The 15,629-nt window shown below is 47.4% G+C and overlaps 1 protein-coding gene and 1 long non-coding RNA gene across 17 annotated transcripts in view; one reads left to right on the top strand and one right to left on the bottom strand.

Annotated features, from left to right (window-relative positions):
* LOC147029953 (uncharacterized) overlaps window positions 1-15,465 on the bottom strand; it is a 26,941-nt gene extending 11,476 nt beyond the window's left edge. Inside the window, exons 1-2 of the long non-coding RNA XR_015056148.1 lie at window positions 15,327-15,465; window positions 12,485-12,569 (exon numbers count right to left, since the gene is read on the bottom strand). This is a non-coding gene — a long non-coding RNA (uncharacterized LOC147029953). The remainder of the gene's footprint in view (window positions 1-12,484; window positions 12,570-15,326) is intronic.
* Window positions 1-15,629, top strand: part of LOC147029952 (ADAMTS-like protein 1) — a 545,848-nt gene that overhangs the window by 332,789 nt on the left and 197,430 nt on the right. For all 16 annotated transcript variants that reach the window (XM_085873493.1, XM_085873499.1, XM_085873494.1 and 13 more), the window contains one exon: window positions 15,372-15,608. In XM_085873493.1, the coding sequence (XP_085729619.1) occupies window positions 15,372-15,608 (237 nt within the window). The remainder of the gene's footprint in view (window positions 1-15,371; window positions 15,609-15,629) is intronic.

Raw genomic sequence — 15,629 nt, 5'->3', positions numbered from 1 at the left:
CAATATCCCGGTAATTAATCGGAACCGTCAAGACTGACGATAACACCGCTCGGTTATCACTGTAGCACGGAACGCATCGCTTAAGCGGTTCGTGTCCGGAGTCAGCCTGTGGCGTGGTCCGATCGCCCGGTCGACCATTCGCGCAGGTACTAAGGTAGATCGAATTTGGCGAGCAACCCTATCATGCGCGGGTGGGCAATTGGCACGATCGTGGTGAGGTTAAACCCCCACCCGTGACTAGCTCCCGGCATTGTTCCGAGAGGGTCACGACTGAATTGTCTGTTCCGGTGGGCGAGGCGGCCGCCATTCGAGTCGAGCGGCCGATCGCATGCCGGCGGGCGCGAATTCGCAACACTGGTGTCCGGGAGTGGGATTTGAATCCGCCCCGCCTCCAAGCTAAATTCACGGGGAACGGAGCAGGGGTGTGCGAGGCGACCCCCCCCCCCCCGTTCCCTCCAAATTACGAGTGAGCTAAATTTAATCCGTTACGAGAAACAAGATGGAGTCTCAAGGCGAGCGGGTGCCAGGGGTATTAGAAATGTATATGTGTAGAAATGTAGGATCCATGGCCCAGGACGGTACTTGTAATTACAATCCGTGGGTAAGCTCAACCCCATTTACTGAGCACAGACTTTGCCGGCAAACTGGGTCGCATTATGGCGGTGCGATCGCACCTCAGCGCGGTACGGAGCGAGCGGCTATTTATGGCGCTGCGAATGGCGCGACACGAGGCGAGCGCTCCGTTTCAAACCACGTGGGCATGGCGGGCGAGGTCAAGCGCGTCGACGCCGGACATCGGCGGGCTTCGGAAACAATTGGAGGAAGAATGGAAAACTGAGCTCGAAAATAAACAAAAGGAACACGATTTGAAAATAAAGCAACTCGAGCGAGAGGTGGAAGGAGGCATTCGGGACAGAAAAAGCTTGGAAGAGAAGGTAAAAAGAGAACAGGAATATCAGAAACAATTGAAAGAAGAAGCAAAGTTGGAGTATGATGAGATGAGGGGGAAAAGGGATGAAGAGAGGAAGGAAAAATGGAAAAAAATTCTGAGTTACGTGAACACCAAGACAAAGGGAGGGGATTACAAAACGAACTGAGAGTGTTAAAGGAGGAAAGGAAGAGGAGGGAAAATGAAACGTTGTGGAAACACACTGTACTGTACAGATCGAACAATTGGAAGCCAAAGCAAGGTCGGAGTGTGCGGAGATGAGAAAAGAATTAGAAAAGAAAGCTTCTGAGTTACAGAAATAGCAAAACAAAGAGACGGGATTACAAAACGAACTGAAGATGTTGAGTGAAGAAAGAACGAGAACGGAGAATGAAACGTTAAGGAACCACACTGTTCAGATCGAACAGTTGGAAGCGAAGACCAGACTAAACAATGAGGAACAAGAAAGAGTAATGAAGGAAGAACGAATGAGACAGGAGAAAGAAATCAGTCAGTTGAAAGAAATGACGAGATTGCAGAATGAGATGCAAGAAAGAGTAATGAAGGAAGAACGAATGAGACAGGAGAAGGAAATTAGGAAATGGAAGGAAATAACGAGATTGCAGAATGAGGAACAAGAAAGACAGTGGAATAGAAAACTGAAAGAGTATGAATTTGAAACTGAACAACAAAAGGAAAAAAATATGTTGGAGTACGAGGAGAAAGTGAAGGAGCAAGGATTGAAGCAGGAAGGAGAAATCAGGCGATTGAAGGAGACAACGAGATTGGAGAAGGAAGAGCGAGAGGAACAATGGGATAGGAAACAAAAGGAACATGAAGCCGAGGTTGACCAATTGAAAGAAACGGCAAGGCTGGAGTGCAAGGAGATAGACAAAGAACAGCGAATGAAACACAAAAGGGAAATTAACCAAATGAAGAAAACCATGAAACTGGAGAAGGAAGGACAGGAGAGGAAACAAGGAAGAGTAATGAGAGCAGCAAATGAAACGCAAAAAGGAGATTAACCAAATGAAGCAAACCATGAAACTGGAGAAGGAAGGACAGGAGAGGAAACAAGAGTAGTGAGAGAACAGCGAATGAAACCCAGGAAGGAAATGAGCCAATTGAAAAACGATGAGATTGGAAAATGAAGAGCAGGAGAAACAGTGGGAAAGAAAACAACAACTATACGAGTGTGAAATTGAACAACTAAAACGGGGAGCAAGATTGGAGTCAACGGAGATTGAGGAGCTCCGGAGGGAGAACGAACAGCTAATGGGGCTCAGAGAGGAAGAACAACTCAGATGGGAAGGAAAAAGGATCCAGAAAGAAACAGAAAAAATTGAGAAGAGACTGCACGATAAGGATGGGGTTGGGGACGAGCGCGCGCGCGCGCGCGCACACACACACACACACACACACACACACACACACACACACACACACACACACACACACACACACAGTTATTGAAGGACGATGAGGGAGAGCTTGGGGAATGTGTCGTGACCCGGTGCGAGCAGCTGGATGGCCTCCTCCAGGAACGAGGGGAGGGAGGATGCTCCCTTGAAGCTGATCATGACCAGGTGAGTTCGGTCGTGCTTAGCGAGTTCGAGAGGACGAGTGCTGTGGACAGGTGCACGCCAAGCTTGGGGGGTATCGAGGCCCCGGAACTCCTTGTGGGGACACGAATCCCCAGTGTGGTTGTCCCAGTGTGTGTGGTGCAAGGTGTGAGTGCGCCCCCCTGTGTGAGTGGTGTGGTCACGAGTGTGCCGAAGCGCGTGCCTCCCAGCACACGGTGTGTGAGAGGGACAGCGTGTGTGAGGTCGCGGTATGTGAGGGAGATGACGGTGGGCATGCGGGAGCACGCAGCCGCATCTCCAAGAGTGAGTGTAATGGTGAGGTGTGTTAGTCTCGTGACACGCAGGAGGTGTGCGTGGATGGAATGGAGACGACAACGGCGACAGAGGGACAAAAGCCGGGTAGCGGCCGTAGATGTATTGGGGACCGCGCCGGGTTTGCCCAGCAGCGAGCGCGAGGTCCGTGCTGTGCTACGCACGAGGCCGCCGCGTGCTCGCTTGCGGGAGTGAAACCCGGTCCAGAAATGCACGCGGTGGATTTGCCGATCCCGCGGACGGACAAAGTTAAGGCAGGATTTCGAATTTGGACCGGATGGGTTCTCCATGCGAGCTTGTGTTAAGCTCCAACGGGCAGAGCACATGTGTTCGCGTGGGGAACCCCTCGAGACGCGAGGCTTGTGTTTTTTTTATGCGCCGGGTGACGTCATGGCTGCGTGTGTGGTTGGAATCCTGCAAGAGGGTGAATCTCTGCCGGATGGTGCCATCCAAGAGGGACGAGGGACGCGAACAGCTGCCATGACGTCACGCCAAAGGAGCGCGGCTGCGAATTGCCGTGCTGGTGCGCAGGTTGCGAGTTTCCGCGCTGGTGCTGCGCATATATAAAAAAAAAATGGAGAACAAAACCAAGCCTCGCTTTCGGGTGAAAAGGATTCCCGGGCAAGGGGTGGAAGCCCCCCCTGCTTGGGCAGAGGATAACTAGTTAGGGGGAAGGGTTAGTGATAGCTCGACCGGCTTCATGGGGCAAGGGTAAGTCCTCATGGGGCGCGTGGAATGGATTAGTTAGAGGGATTGTAGTGAGATTTAGGTTGGGAAAATAATTTTTGGATTTGAGGACAAAGACAGACTTTGGATGTGTAGTGGGGACGTAGCTTAGCTACGTAGTGTTAAATGGAACGTGCTGTAGTGTAAGGGATGACGTGGGAGCGCGAGTTAGTTAGGGGATTTAGTCAGCAGGATGGCAGAGTTCAGCAGTGTGTGTGTTGAAGAGTTGGTGAGTTGTGTGGAGACATGTTGAGTGAGTGAGGCCAGCGGGTCTGTGTGAATGGAGCGAATGTGGAATGCATGGTGCGATGAGTGATTGGGGGGAGGAGTGACTCCCGCCCAAGGGACCTCAGGGTCAGTGTAGAGTGAGTAAGGGGGTTAGTGAAATTGACAAAATGGAGGTCGTTTTGCTGTTGGTGGGAGTGTAGGCTCGAAACCTATTTGGAGGGGTGCAGGAACCCTGTTGATGGGCTGGGAGCGTGGCTGCGAAAGGTGAGTATCGCTGAGTGGGTACCCCGGGCACCAGGCTCGTCGGCCGCTGTAGGCCAACGGCCCATGGGGGGCCGGGATAGCGTAGTGGGCACAGGTGCACCCGCATGATGCGGGGGCCCGGGGCGCCGTTAGCCGCGTCGGCAGTGCATTGGGCACGGGCACCCAGGGAAGGGGCCCGGGGCGCCAGCCTGCCACGTGAGCGTTTCAAGGGAGTCACCAGGGAGGGCACTCCCCGGTGTTTAGGGAGCTGGTAAGCTCGGAGGCAGTGTAGTGCCCGGGGGTGCCATCGTTCGAAAATCGGCAGAGGGTAGTGCCTGCCAAGGGAGCCACGCGTCCCAGCCATGAGACCGTGTGAGGGCACGGAGAGAAAATTGGGGGGGGGGGGCGAGGCCCGAAATTGTGAGGACACCGACACAGGTGACGGGAATCTGGGTTTTTAGAACCAATAGCTTAAGCGAGGGCGCTTGTTGAAAGCCCTGGGGTAGTTTAAAGGTCAATGGATAGGGTATATTAGGAAGTGCACCCCTCTGCACCATCCTTCCCTTCGCTCTCGTTGTGGGCCGCTGGACCCACTTTGGGTAGATCGCTGAACTCCCAGGAGGCCATCCTGAGGCTTGAGTTGGGCCTCGGCCCAGGACGCTAGCTCTCCCTTATTCCCCTCCGGGAAGGGAACGTAGGGGTGGGAGCAGGCTCGGGGATGATAGGTTAGCCGAACAAGGACAGTACAGGGGGTTAGGGGACAATTTATAGTGGGGAAGAGTAAAAAAAAAAAACAACAACAAAAAAATTAATTGGGGCTAAATTGGGTTTGTACAAATTAAGGGAGTGGGTATGGACAGTGACAGGCAAAGGCGATAGGTTGGGAGGGAGACAGTAGGCAGGTCCGAGCCCGCCTTCTGAGTGGCCAGCACCACCGCACTCCCTCCACCAATCTCCACTGAAAAGCAAGGGCTGGCCAACTTCATCGGCTGGCTGTTTTTGCTTCAAGGCCTGTGCCGGTCGATCGTCTGCCGGCTGTTTTTACTGCAAGGCCTGTGCCGCCCAGTTCATCTGTCGGCTGTGTTTGCCTGCAGCGGCCTTGTTCTGCGGGCTGTGTTTGCCTGATCACCTTGCCATCCATGCGTACTGCCCTCGTCCATTTTGCCCCATTCTGTTTTGATTCCCCCCCCCCTTGTTCATTGCCATGTGCGCCAGGATCGGCGTTCAAGTTGCAAGAACTGTCCTGTTGGCAGCTGCAACACGGGCCTGCAGTGGCGGCCAATCCACCGTTTTTCTTTTGTCTTTTGTTTTTCTTCCTGCAGAGTCCATAGATCCTGGGCCATGGTTTAGTGTAAAATTTGTAAGGTTAAGGTGTGATGTACTGTAAATATGAGTGCGCCCCCAGCATGTCTGTCTTCGTGCCGGCAATTTTATTTAAGTCGTCCGAGTGATTGTGTTTGTTTAGTATGTTACTCAGCCCTCAGGTTATTTATTTTGGGGACATGAATACACTGAATATCGCACTCAGGGATCCGTAGGTAAAACGTACTAGGGGAGAACTACACATGATGGCACACGAGAATTTGACAACTCGGGACGAGTCTGTAAAAAGGCGAGGGGGTAGTGTTACGGCTGTGGAAATTCGCATTACACCATAACGGGCCCTCAGGTGAGATATCTCCATCGGTACATGTGTAGTTAGCCCAAACCCGTTGTATAGAGGGAATTTATGTGATCCATCCGTGCTGCGACGCTTTGAGTTAGTCGTTTTTCTTTCTCTATCTTTTATTTCAAACAAACAGCATCTCAACAACCACACCATCCCCACCACAGCGCCAACCACACTACAACCATGCCACCTCCACCATCTACGCTACCACATCTTCGCCACTCGCCATTCAACAGGCCCCGTGCGGTTACGATCTCCGCGGAGGAACAAACAAAAACCTACAACGATGCTCGGTGGGCTTTTCCCGCCTGTTTCTCCCGTTTGAGTTCTCCGCGCTCTGTGTGGGGGAGGTGCGATCCGAGCCGGGGGTCAAAGGTGAGAAAAGGTGGGGGCCTCTTTTTGGGGGAATAATTCCCTGGCTCCGAGCCAAGACTGACTCCCCCGGCCCCCGCACGGGGCGGGGTGGAGGGAGAGCGAGACGGCATGTCCCCCTTCGAGAGGCTTCTCCAAGAAGCTCGAAGGAAGGTGGAACCGAAAACGGGGCGGAGCCCCACGCTACAAAAGGCGGACAGGACGGACCTTGAAGAGAGTTGTTGGTCGAGGGTTGGTCTTCGGTTGGTCGAGTTGGTTCGAGAGTCTGGTTTTCGAGGCTTCCGGTCTGCTTGTCTTGTCGAGGGAAGAGGTCCTGCGCCCGCGGCTTGGCTAGCGGCCCTGTCACAAAGGCACAGACGGGAGACGCGGCAGCGCCAGTTGTGAGGTGGACCTGCGCGTCCGGACCCGGAGTGCCGGAGAGGGTTTGCCAGCCGCGAGAGAGGTCGGGGCCAGGCGCGACCACACTGACGGTCATGGGAGAGGGACTCACCAGCCACAAACAGGGAAGTCGCGACTTCCTTTCTTTTTCCTTTGCTTTTGTGTAAATGTGTGTTGGCGCCGTCCGTCAAGTAGAACTGTTTAAGTGTTGCCGTGTGAACGCATATTCGGTTTTAACTCTTCCTTTGCTTTTTCTGTGCATTTTGACTGTATGGTTGTGGATACGTGCTTGTCTGTGTGTGTATGTGAATAAAAATGCTTGCTTGTTGAACTGTTCCCGCTCTGCTTCGTCTCTTTTCCTTTTTTATTGACCCTCCATCTTGCATCAGGTGAGGGGTTCGTAGTGGGTTCAATATCCTGGTAATTAATCGGAACCGTCAAGACCGACGATAACACCGCTCGGTTATCACTGTAGCACGGAACGGACCGCTTAAGCGGTTCGTGTCTGGAGTCGGCCTGTGGCGGGTACGATCGCCCGGTCGACCATTCGCGCAGGTACTTGGGTAGATCGAATTTGGCGAGCAACCCTATCCTGTGTGGGTGGTTAATTGGCACGATTGTGGTGAGGTTAAACCCCCACCCGTGACTAGCTCCCGGCGTTGTTCCGAGAGAGTCATGACTGAATTGTCCGTTCCGGTGGGCGAGGCGGGTGCCATTCCAGTCGAGCGGCCGATCGCACGCCGGCGGGCGCGAATTCGCAACAATACTTACACACACACACAGACGCACATATATGTATATTACATATATATATATATATATATATATATATATATATATATATATATTTATATACATACACATACATATATACACTGATGAGCCAAAACATTATGACCACTGACAGGTGAAGTGAATAACATTGAATATCTTGTTACAATGGCATCTGTCAAGGGGTGGGATATATTAGGCAGCAAGTGAACAGTCAGTTCTTGAAGTTGACGTGTTGGATGCAGGAGAAATGGGCAGGAGTAAAGACCTGAGCGACTTTGACAAGGGCCAAATTGTTATGGCCAAATGACTGGATCAGAGCATCTCTGAAACGGCAAGGCTTGTGGGGTGCTCCCTGTCAGTGGTCCGAGGAGGGACAAATCACAAACCAGCGACAGGGTGTTTGGCGCCCAATGCTCATCGATGTGCGAGGGCAATGAAGGCTATCCCGTCTGGTCCGAACCGACAAGGTCTACTGTGGCAAAAGTCACAGAAAATTTTAATGGTGGTCATGGGAAGAATGTGTCACAAAATCCACAGTGCATCGCACCCTGCTGCATATGGGGCTGCGTAGCCACAGACCGGTCAGAGTGCCCATGATGACCCCTGTCCTCCATGGAAAGCGCCTACAATAGGCACGCCCGCGTCGGAATTGGACCTTGGAGCAGTGGAAGAAGGTCGCCTGGTCCGATGAGTCCCGTTTTCTTTTAGATGACGTGGGTGGCCGTGTGCATGTGCGCCGTTTACCTGGGGAAGTGATGGCACCAGGATGCACTGTGGGAAGATGACACGCCGGTGGAGGGAGTGTGATGCTCTGGGCAATGTTCTGCTTGGAAACCCTGGGTCCGGCCATTCATGTGGACGTCAATTTGACACGTGTCCCCTGCCTAAACATCGTTGCATACGAGGTACACCCCTTCATGGCAATGGTATTCCCTGATGGCAGTGGCCTCTTTCAGCAGGATAATGCACCCTGCCGCACTGCACACATTGTTCGGGAATGGTTTGACGAACATGATGAAGTGTTCACGGTGTTGCCCTGGCCTCCAAATTCTCCAGATCTCAATCCGATTGAGCATCTGTGGGATGTGCTGGACCGACAAGTCCGATCCACGGCGGCTCCACCTCGCAACTTATAGGACTTGAAGTATCTGCAGCTCATGTTTTGGTGCCAGATACCACAGGACACCTTCAGGGGTCTTGTAGAGTCCATGCCTCGGCGGGTCAGCGCTGTTTTGGCGGCACACGGAGGACCAACAGCATATTAGTCAGGTGGTCATAATGTTTTGGCTCTTCTGTGTGTGTGTGTGTGTGTGTGTGTGTGTGTGTGTGTGTGTGTGTGTGTGTGTGTGTGTGTGTGTGTGTGTGTGTGTGTGTGTGTGTGTGTGTGTGTGTGTGTGTATATATATATATATATATATATATATATATATATATATATATATATATATATATATATATATATATATATATATATATATATATATATATATATATATATATATATATATATATACATATATATATATATATATATATATATATATATATATATATATATACATATACATATATATATATCATCGGTTCATACATATATAATAGCAAATGGACAACAATTTTTAATTAAGTTATAAATATATAAGTATGTACATGTGGTGGATGAATGAACTAAATCTTTCCAGAGTTTGTATACAATTGGTTCGACATGCCAAAGTCAAACGACCCCAGGTGGGATTTGGGGATTGAATATGTACATACAAAGTATAAATGGATAAAGGCTGGTCCACTGTCAATATTTCTGTCAACAAAGCATTTTCTCTGCATGCACAAGATCCAAACTGCAGATTATACACCACACAGCCATGCACTGCATTTCCACTGGACTGTTTTTCTCTTGCCTGTCATGTTTCTCCTTCAGCTCTCGATGGATGTCGGAGCCAGTACGTGAGCAAGGTTGGGATTTAATCTTTATCTGCCTCCATTGCTCGCATGTCTCTTTGGCTTTCAACACGTCCAACAATGTTCAATAATATTCGTTGGGACAAACATTTATTATATTCTTGGATTTGTTATTTAATCCAGACATATGGTTAAACCACTTTTGTATAATCAAATAAACTGCTCCTTAAGTAATGTCAATCAAATGTAACTTTAAAAAGTCAAACTTTAAGGGTATTTCATGCACAGTGAAATGCATCTCAAACCACTGATTATGATGACTAAATTTGCTGATGTTGTTGCTTGCTATATTACAGGAAGATGTAGGTTGGCCTGTTGGTGTTCTCATTTGAACCACTTACTCATGGGGATCATTTTGTCCCATGCTTGGAAACCTTGGTTTAAATCTCCCATAAACATACCATGTGTTAATAAATTATCTATGAATGTCCTTATTATTCATGGAAAAGTACACTGGTGTCACCGCACGCGCAGAGAGGATGGCCGAGAGGTGCGCACACTCACCTCAAAGCTGTCTAGCCTGAGCTCGAATCTCGGCCCAGCTGTAAACTCTTATCCCATTGTTTCACAGGCAAGGTGATTCATCACCATGTGTGCCGTCCCTTGGATGCTCATTAAATGGATGTCCTGTCTGCCGGCATTAGTTGGTGGATGTTAAAAATCCCATGTCATCCTTCGTGAAGAGTCGGTGAGCTATTCCTGGCACCATGGCCAAATTCCAATTTCCTGCCATAACTTCTGCTGGGAAAGCAATAGCAAACCACCCAGTATAATCCTTGCCAATAAACTTATTTGGCGGCATAGATGTTCCGCAACAGAGTACAGTACATCAGAATCAGAATAGATGGTGTGACAGAAAAATTTGCATTCGTCATCTTCAAAAACCCATTGGTCATCTTTAAGACTCCTTACTCATTGAACTTTTCTTTATGTTCAAGTGTACTTGTTCCAAAGTTATACACTAAGTTATACAAAAATGCAAGGCATAAAGTATGACAAAAGGAGTGTAAAACACAATGACAGTAGTAAATGGGATATAAAATGGTTTACAGAAGCATTTCCACTGTAAGATGACCATGGCATGTTTGAGATAAGTACAAGAAAAACATAATACAATTGTTATTCTGTACACATTGCATACAATGAGCTGAATGGCAAGCAACACAGAAAATGTACTATCGCATCAGAGGCTCACGAACGTGTTTGCTTCTACGCCAGAGGTCTTATGAATGCCACCGCGGATTTCTGAAACGGTACTATGTTCTCCACTACTAAAGTGTACTGTGTTCAGTTATTTTAGCTTTCAGTTACTGTTCCCCAAGAACCATCCAATAATAACCGAACCTGGCTACGGAACCCGCGTGAGAGGCAACAGGCAGGAAGATGCTTCTTATCTATCTACAATTCCAGCAATGTGTGTGTGTGTGTGTGTGTGTGTGTGTGTGTGTGTGTGTGTGTGTGTGTGTGTGTGTGTGTGTGTGTGTGTGTGTGTGTGTGTGTGTGTGTGTGTGTGTCTGTCTGTGAGCGCTGTTTCTCGACAACCACTCTTCTGATCTAGTTGAAACTTGCCAGATATATTGCTGGGGACCTGAGAATGTGCCTTTTCAAGATTTGATATTAATCGGACAAGTGCTTCCCAAGTTATGGCCATTTATTTACCAACCAATGACAAGACACGTTGCTGCGTGGGCGTGGCCGATGGGGAAGGGAACCTCAGCCGCGTTCCCCATTACGGGTTACAACGTACGGACTTCCGGACAGTGATGACTTCGTGTATTCTAATAATTTCTCGATTACTTATGCGCATTTATAGATAAACACAATGCCCCAAGTTATGATCGTTTTCATATTAGACGGTGCATACATTTCGGTAACATCAGAGTGAGCTGGTATGCTCCAAAGCAGGAAGTAAATATTTTTTCTCTTGTCTTCTCTTTGTGTTTTTCCTTGCGATGACATTGCGAAAAGACAAAATACGTTGGCGCAAATTGAATGATTGGCCATTAAAACTAAATTGCGAATAATCATGACTGCGATATGCGAACTTCCAGGCCACGCACGTACGGGCACGCGAGAGCGATGGAACGGCCTGTGTGGTTGTTTCTTGGTCGCGGCTTCAATAAATATATATATACATATATATATATATATATTTTTTTTTTTTTAATGGGCACGTACTAGTAATTACAATGAGGTTTACTGTATAATAAAAAGTACAGGGAAGAGGGTATCAACGAGCCGCTATCATAAACAATATGGACCAAGCAGTCAACGGACACAGATAAAGATGAGGGAGCACGCAAACTTATGTATAATGAAGAATATAAATAAATAAATAATTCCTGACCCGCACGAGGCACCACAAACAATAGAGTTGCAGGCGAGGACTTCTCTTTGCGTGATGCTGAGTGTACGGGGCGATGGTGTAGCTCGGGAACAGCATCCATGTTTCAGAGAGCCAATGATGAGTAGAGGCAGTGATGTAAAAAGTCCTCGAGGAAAGCAAGAAACGAGCGCCAAAGAAAAGAGAGCGATCTTCTTTGTCCCAAAAGTTGCACTCTAACTCTATCTATGTGTCCAGAACCAGCCCTTGTGACTCTCTGTACTTTATCCAGAGCCTCTTCTCCGAGTCCAGTCCCCTGGCCCGCCTGTCGTAATCCAGGACCGCCTTTTCCTGCCACAGGCTCCATGATTGACTGACCGCTTCTTGAGGGAGGTCCATCCTCCGGGCCATCCTACCCACACAGCGGCCCTAATAAAAATGAAAGTCCATCAACTCTTCTGGGGTTCCACAGCACACTACGCCACCATGGCTTGCATACACTGGCCAGACAGATCGTGATCGGTCGTTTTAAAGCACGTAGCACTTTCCTATGTACCTTTTTGTGGCCAGAAGTCCTCACCTGGTCCCGCCCGCAAATAAGAGATGTTTACACATACCATATTACCCTGACTATAAATGTACTACATTTATAGTCAGGATATAATATTTATAGTCAGGGTAATGTCTATAAATTACATACGCTGTCTCCTCAACGTTACGTGTAACAATATGTCTTACTCTGACAGGTCCCTGATACATGGCAATCTAACCTACTTGAAACACACAAACAGTGCTACACTTACCATAGTCTACCTGTGGATCCCCCTGCCCCACCCTTCCACATAATAGTACTTTATAAGTAAAAGAGCATGTAAAGGGGAAAAATTGCACAAGTTTAGATATGACTCATTCATTCAGATAGCAATAATTAACAGCTTTTTATCAGCTGCAATAAAAAAAAAATGATCAGCTGCAAATAAACCCCTTACCTGTAAAATTCCTTGCAAATGTAAACTGCAGTCCTCCATACCTAATCAACTGATGCCAGATCATGCAAAACCTCCCTCCAGATGTCTGAGAGAGGAAATGGTAGTCCATTCACACGTAATATTTATCTCCATGAAGATGTTAAATAGTGAATTATGCTTTAACACTTTTTAATAGATTGGATTGGCAGGATAGCTGAGAGGTATGCACACTTTCCTCTGAGTTGTCTAACATGGGTTTGAATCTCAACCCAGCTATATACTGTCACCCTGGTGTTTTGTATACAGTGTGATGGTTCAATGTCTGTCATCGGATGGGGGGTTAATATAAGGCATAGGTCCCATCTGTCCATGCACTTGTCGGTGTTGGACTTTAAAGATCCCACAGCGTCTTTTGTAAAGAGTAGGTATCACCAGCACCATCGACAAATTACAAATTCTTGTCAAAATTAACTTCAGTCAAACGTCCGGTCTGGACAGCCGGTTCCTGGAAGACTTGACCCAAAACCATTGTCCGGCTGACCCCACAAGAAATTGGGAATAATTGAGGCTGTTAATTGGTGGTAGTAGTTGTAGTAGTGGTTGTAGTTGCTTTGTAATAGATTACTAGGTCAACATTGGGCATTACATATGCAGGATAACTCAAACAGGGATAAAGGGCATGTCATAATTTACAAAAAGAATCCAAACACAGACTTTGAGAGCAGAATACAGTTGAGACAATGAAGGGCAATGCAACGTTTTTGACCAAGACAGTCAGCAGTGTGTGAAACAAGATTACTTGTCAGACTAAAGACGCCCATTTTGGTCAACCAACCTTTTGCTACTTCTGTACATGGTGGCGCTCCACAAATAATTGTTGCATATGGTTGTTAGCCACTGGAAAACTTTAACTCTCGAGAAAGGATGAAGTAAAAGAATAATTTCTGACTAAAATCCGTCCACCCTATCATGAAGCAAAACTTGATTAACGCCCCACTCCACTTCAAATGCATAACCAGGAATATTCACTCGGCCCTCTCAAGTCGAGAAGATGTGGACACACAACTGGACAGGAATCAACTTCTTCGTTGATTGACAAAGCTTTGTTATGACCTTTCCATGTGTGTGAATTAACTGTTCGATCAACCCAAAGTCAAGCCCACACCAGCACCTCATATCCAGGATTCAAAAAATGTGCCATTTGTGATGGTCCATCGCCTCTTATCGAAATGGCACCAAGCCGAAACTTCATGCTGATGTATCCATAACAATTTCGTCAGGAGTATTTAGGGTCCACTCAAACAGAACCAGGTGAACATTGAAAATCCATATTATTAAATGTAATTGTTTGAATGAATTTGTGATATAAATGAGCCACAACAAACGGCACAAAAGTAGCAACGTTGCTCTGTAATTGAGCCTCACTTGTGCTGTGAGTTATGATATAGAGTTGTTATTAGTAAAATACCACATTAATCACCCCATAACAAATGGATATCCTGCCAGACCTGGAAAATGAAAAACTCGTCACTGATTTAAGGGAAACACAATTTTCGGGAGAAGTTCGTCCATCAATTGGTTTCAAGAGCACCTTGACCTGCATATTAAGCACATGAGCGAAACTTGGTGTTGGTTTTGCGGTTAGGGTGCCTGACTTTGGATCTTAGGGTCCTGAGTTTGAGCCCTTGTCTGTCGTTGAATTAACACCAGGTGGGGTTGACTCAGCCTGTCATCCTTCTGAGGTTGGCAAAATGAGTACTAGTGTACTGGTAATAGGGGCATTGCATCAGCAGCGCAGCTGCACCCCCAGAAATGATGCTACCCACAGCCTTGTGCTGCATGCAAAGGAGACGGAGCACATGAGCGTGGATTCTTCCACCTTGCACAACGAATACCTCAATGGTCCACGATCCTGCATACTTGTATTCATCAGAAATTTCATTGAAGAAGAATGGCAAAGAACCACATGTATAGTTTAATGTTTGTTGTCAGCTACAAGACCAAATATGCTTGACTTCATCACATCACGATACATGTATAATAACATGAGGTTCTTTTCTGTTCTTGCGTATGGCAGCTTGGCTGCTGGGTAGCTATCATTTCTTGGAAGCAGGACTGTGCCCCTCTACCAAGTACACTGGTACTCATTTTGCTGACCTCGGAAGGATGACAGGCTGAGTCAAGCCCACCTGGTGTTACTTCAGCAGCCAACGGGGCTCAAACTCAGGACCCGAGGATCCTAAGGCAGCTGCCCCAGCCGCTAAACCAGCACCAGGCTTAATAACATAAGGTGTATAAGTGTAATTAAGTCCATTCAATCCTGGTTCTATTGTAAGTAATGCAAGATGTGATGGAAATGACTTCCTGTCCCACAGATTCATCTGTCCACTGAAAGCAGGTTTGTAGAACATCTTTGCAATTGCTTGCTAGTGGGATGAAATATCTTCCCATGAAACTTTCTTGAACACTGAATTTTTTATATATTTATTTCATCTTTCTTTTTAAATTTGTTATTGACATCCTTGCAGTCAGGTACAGTTGTGTAATTAAATTCTTTACAAATCAGAGGGGGTTTTTTTCCTTTAGAAATAGTCTTACTCACTGATTTGGAGTTGTCTTTGTAAGACCAGAGATGGTAGGGGCTAACTGTATTATGAGTAAACAGATAAGGTTGGGAGATGTTAAATTCAGAAAATTATAATTGAGAAAGGGAAGGATGATATCTGATAGAGAAATGTGCGATAAGTGTCGAGAGAATAAAAATGACATTGGAAAAGGCAGAAGAGCAAAATAGATCGGCAGGCAAGAAATTTTGTAAAGGACATGTTTGGGAGGCAGTGAAATTCGGTCATGCTTGGCTTACGTAATAAGTAGATAGCCACTTATGTAACCTCACTGGCCTCTGCAGGACTGCTCATCTGACTCCGGAGACTTTCGAGCGCAGCAGTGTTCAGCACATAATGATATGCAGCATGGCGGCGGCCTACATGAGTGGCTGTCCGTTCATGATGACCCCACGTCACCCTGCTCTCTTCGCTGCCGGGCACGTGGTTCAGGCATCATTGTTGAGCTAGCGCCAAAGGTTCTGGATGGCACACGCTGCTACCCAGGATCCCTTGATATGTGCATCAGTGGTATCTGCCAGGTATGATGTACTTTATGTCAG

This window comes from Eptatretus burgeri, chromosome 3, assembly GCF_056783735.1.
Source record: "Eptatretus burgeri isolate ZD-2024b chromosome 3, Ebu_testis_v1, whole genome shotgun sequence".
Classification (NCBI taxonomy): domain Eukaryota; kingdom Metazoa; phylum Chordata; class Myxini; order Myxiniformes; family Myxinidae; genus Eptatretus; species Eptatretus burgeri.
Note: the sequence above shows the minus strand (reverse complement) of the source record. Positions and strands in the feature narration are given on the sequence as shown.